The sequence below is a fragment of the Saccostrea cucullata genome, unplaced genomic scaffold (genome assembly GCF_032062105.1).
Source record: "Saccostrea cucullata isolate Sc308-1 unplaced genomic scaffold, CSIRO_AGI_Scuc_v1 ctg307, whole genome shotgun sequence".
In the NCBI taxonomy this organism is placed as follows: Eukaryota; Metazoa; Mollusca; class Bivalvia; order Ostreida; family Ostreidae; genus Saccostrea; species Saccostrea cuccullata.
Window position 1 is genome coordinate 205,131 of NW_026931525.1, and position 4,711 is coordinate 209,841.

Consider the following 4,711-nt stretch of genomic DNA (forward strand, 5'->3'; position numbering starts at 1 on the left):
ATCTCAAATTACTCTCTCTCTCTCTCTCTCTCTCTCTCTCTCTCTCTCTCTCGCAACAGTTATAGGTCTTGTGGTACATCTGCGTACAATACTTGAAACAAAATGTATTTCAAACATAAACATTGAGGTAAATTTTTCATTTTGATTCACTTGATACAAACATTCCATTGAATTATAATTCGACATTTCCTTGATTTAAAGTTCACTTATTACTAGCTCTGATACATATAACACCTTCACTCTGGAAAAGGTTTTAAACAACCATGTAGATCCTCAATATCCACATCATTAAAGTTCGGGAAAACTAACGGAAGTTCAGATGTCGTCTGGTCCACAGCGGGCTTCAGAAGTTTGAACAACAGGAGTGATCCGGCGGCCGACAGATGGAGTCCATCACAGAGTAGATCCTGCCAATCCTGGCCAGGAAAGACATGCAACATAAAAAACACTGCCATAGTTACCATCAGTGATATTTCAAACGAAAAAAACATTAATGCTTACATCACGTTTCATCATGTTTCCATAGAAATCCACTGATTTGGTTCCACACTCCCTAGCAGCGTCTAAGCAGACATCGGCGTACTTTCCCGCTGTTAGGTTACATTTCGTAAAATCTTTGTCTGCCAAAATTAAAAGTACACCTGTATTATTTCCCGAACCAAGGGCTTGTGAAAGTAAAAGTACATTTGAATCCAGAATTACATAAAAGAAAATTTTTGAAAAAATTATGCATTACAAGTCACCAGTAATAGTCAGTTTGCTATTTAATTTAATCAGCAAAAACACAACTACACGTATGGTAAAACACTGAACACCTACTACTTTCCAAGCAGAATTTCTTCCATGCCTTTTCATCACATGCCGGTGGAGATATCAAAACAATTTTTTCCTTTGGGATTCCCTTTTTCTTATTGGAAATAAGATTGTCAAAAAACTTAATTATTAAAAATAAATTTAATTCATGCATTTTCTAAGGTTTTAGATGTATTTTGAATACTGTATGCGCCCTTGTAACATCAATGTTAGATTTTTATTCATCTATGCAATGTTTGTTCTAAATTATTCACATGAACATGATCAAGTAGACAAAAGTAGATAGATGACTGTATTATCCATAACCTTTGGTTCACATGGTAACAACAGTCGTCTATCAGCCTTACCATCATCATATCCACCATGTCCTTTAGATCCTGTTTATAATCCGCCAGGGGAACATGTTGTCTTTTGTTCTCCGGAAGATTGGAGTCGTTGGCTCCAAGAAAAATGGTTGCCAAGGCGATATCTTCTGGATCAAATTCATTCAGAATGTCCGGCAAAATGATTTTACACCATTTAGAATTATATCCTGAAAATCCCCGATTTATGACGTCACATTTTCTAAAATCATACAGAACATAACTGTTAATTATGATATGAACAGATCAGGAAATGTAAATAAAAATATTTCAAAGATTAATAAGGAATACTAGTAGTTTTTCCCTTTTTTTTGTTTTCAAGTTTTACCTTTGAAGATAGTCAGCTAGCAGAGAGGCGTAACTGCCATCTTTTGAAAAGCCAAACTGCAAATGAAATTGAATTTGTTGGGTCGTTAACATGCATAAACTAGTCAAAAAACTTTTCTTCTTATCTTACTATAAAACGAACTTTATCAATGATAACATATAGAGACGAAGAACAGCATCCAAGCCCAAAAGTCCATAAATCAATACAAAACGGAAAGAGCAAACACGGACCTCCAAAAAAATCGGAGGTGGGATAAGTTGCCTTGGAGGAGTGAGCATGCACTGCCGACTGCTCACAGCCACTATGTGCTCCTATTTAAGATCGGGAAATAATGGGAAAATTCGTCGACAATTGTGTATATATTTTGTAAATAATGGCTTAATAATTAGTATGAAAACATCAGTCAGCAGTTGACTAAATGACAAATTGTATTTGCTGATAAAGTCGTTGTATATATCGAACATAGAACTTACGAAATTACGACTTTAAACGAGACTGCTGATATTCTTGTTTCAGCAATTTGTCTGTCAATAATGTGCCTCGTTTACAAATTGTTCAAATGTAGAGTATGCTCTTGCGTAATTTAATCAACTTCGAGATATAACCCCCGTATTCAGGTGATGAAAATCATTTGGATCACCTCGACCAATCACACCATTTATAAGTAATGCAAAGTCCCAACAATGAAATGATCTAGCACTGTACTTCCCTTCATGCAACATTTATGCAAGTTTGGACATGGTAAGGCGTCCAGGAATTTGGAAATGGACATTACCTTATCTTCGAACCTTGTCACTCATTTGAAAAATGCAGGTAATTAGGATCACGCAAAGGAAATAAGTCTGCTATAGTGGGCATCTCTTGATGCGTCACCGATACACTTTTTCAGTCTTCGAAATAACCTGGGTGCCCCATGCCCGGGACCTGGTAAATTTGCCAGCGGGCATGTGAAAATTCTTAAATTACATGCCCGAAGGGCATGTGTGAATTTTCTTTCGATTCACGATGTTTACTTGCTTTTTCTTCTGTCGTACCCCGGTTACTCTCGTAAACTTGCTATGTAATGTCATAAGATGAATTGCTAGTCTACATTCGTCATACGTTACATTATCGGTACGACCTGTAAAATGATTGTCAATCGTAACCATTAAAGTGTTTAATTTAACCGATTTGTTTTCTCGATGTTTCTTGCTAAATTACAATATGTTTATTGATACTACGTGCAGTGGACTGCTGTCATAATGATCATGATCCTGTATCTGAATTTCAGTTCAGCTATACTGGCCAACAAATTACCAGCATGCGACGCAAAAGTTGTGAACAAAAAACGTATACGAAAATGGCAGACAGACAGGCCGCGGTTGATTTAAAACTCTGGAAACAATTTAAACTTAAGATCAAGAGAATTTAAAAACAGAAACATTATCCTCATGGTTATATAAAAACCTTATTTTTTGTTGCACAATCATATCTCTGCTATATGAATGAATTTTGAGTAGGGCATGTACAAATTTCAATGGGCTGGGTTAAAATGACTGGTACACATGCCCAAAGGGCATGTGCTGAAAAAGAATTGTTGTGAAGACTGCTTTTTGTCCAAGTAGTCCACATAGTCACTCGTCAGTAGAATAGACCTGATGAAAAATCCAACTTTGTAACTCATCCAGAAAAAAGCAACTATGTACAGCAAGTAGTTTACATTCGTTGATATAGCACCCATGCAAGTGCGCTGTATGAGGGGTTTATAATTATATTACTATATAAGTAAGGGAACTTGGCGATAAAAAATTGAAAGTCATCTCGTTCAACTTGGTTCTATTCTTTTTCTATTAAAACATGAAACAGATGTACAATCCTTTATTTCTAATTTATTGGAATATATCGAGACGACATATGAATGGAAAAAACTATGGTTATTTGATAATATGTCTTCGATATAATTTATATCTTATCTATTGTGAATGTAGAACTGAAGACCACAGTTTTGTTTCTTCCTCGTTTCTCTTTATATTCTGTTTCGCTGTAAATGCTTAGACATTAATTATCGATGACCCGATCAGTTTTCCGTAGTCGGTGTTTTTACCGGCTGTAGGTAGACTCATGTAGCGACCAAAACATATCATTGCGGATATTTTCCTTTTTAATTATGACCATATATACGCGTAATTAACAAGTAATTTAGTTGTCTTATTCATACATGTATGTCCGACATTTCCGGGTGTAGGTATGTACAGGGTATATGAAATGTATGCAATATTTCAACGTCCCTCAAAACAGTCAATAAAACATTGCTATATCATGTTAATTTCTATTAATTCGAGGTCTTACCTGTGTAAGAGAATCACCAACAAGAAGAACCTTCTTCCACAATGACTTGGCGCGAGATTTGTTTGTGGACATTTTGTTAGGTCAGCATTGGGGTAATAGTCAACGTGTTGTATGGAGAGTCATTTCTGTAAACAATAACAAGAAAAGTAGCTACTTGGATAGATAATATCAAGTTCAACAACGTCCAAGAAGTGTTATCATCATTGTCACCTTTTACATGTTTATCTTCAAAACTGAACTCATTGTCACTAAAAGTTAAAAAAAATAGAATTATATTTTATCCTTACGCTGTCTGTGAATTGTAAGTTTTAACTTTTCTTTGGAATCATAATGGCTGTCAATGTGTTAAATGCGACGACGTCTGTCAATTTGTGCACCGATGTTATGTAGCAAAATACTATAATAAGCTTTAATTCGAACATTATAATGGCCAAGTGTGAAAAGTTTGCTGATTTACGGGAAACTTTCAATGACGTTTCTAGTAAAACTCGATATTTTTTAAAAAGTAATCTCCCTCACTGTGTTGTTCGTGTCAAACTTGAAACCATTACACATACTGTAATACACAAGTGGTGCTTGCACGAAAGTTAAAAAGGGTTCTATATATATATCATTATACATTTTCATGGAGAGTGTAAGACACGTTTTCTCTATGCAGGTTAATAGTGGAATACTAAAACACTATCTTGAAAACTAAGTACATATAGGTAAATTCAACACGTATAGTATTTCTACATAGCTATATGTAACTGATTTTTTAAAAATAACTCTAATAAATAAATTTTAAATAAAACAGAGTAAATTATAGGACATGAAGCATCCAATTGTTTTTGGACACCTTGGGAACTTTTGGCGGTCACACATCTTCACACATTTAAAT

At 34.9% G+C, this 4,711-nt stretch overlaps 1 protein-coding gene across 2 annotated transcripts; it reads right to left on the reverse strand.

The window, feature by feature from the left end:
* Positions 1-128: 128 nt before the first annotated feature.
* On the reverse strand, positions 129-3,970 carry LOC134232854 (isoamyl acetate-hydrolyzing esterase 1 homolog). 2 transcript variants are annotated; one of them, XM_062714829.1, is made up of 6 exons: positions 3,832-3,970; positions 1,504-1,559; positions 1,161-1,377; positions 820-907; positions 502-620; positions 129-416 (listed from the first exon to the last, which is right to left on the reverse strand). In XM_062714829.1, exons 1-6 carry the CDS (start codon positions 3,901-3,903, stop codon positions 237-239), a joined length of 732 nt encoding a protein of 243 aa, XP_062570813.1. In that variant the 5' UTR covers positions 3,904-3,970; the 3' UTR covers positions 129-236. The 2 variants fall into 2 exon arrangements, with proteins under 2 accessions (XP_062570813.1, XP_062570812.1); XM_062714828.1 differs by having other exon boundaries at positions 814-907.
* Positions 3,971-4,711: the final 741 nt, after the last annotated feature.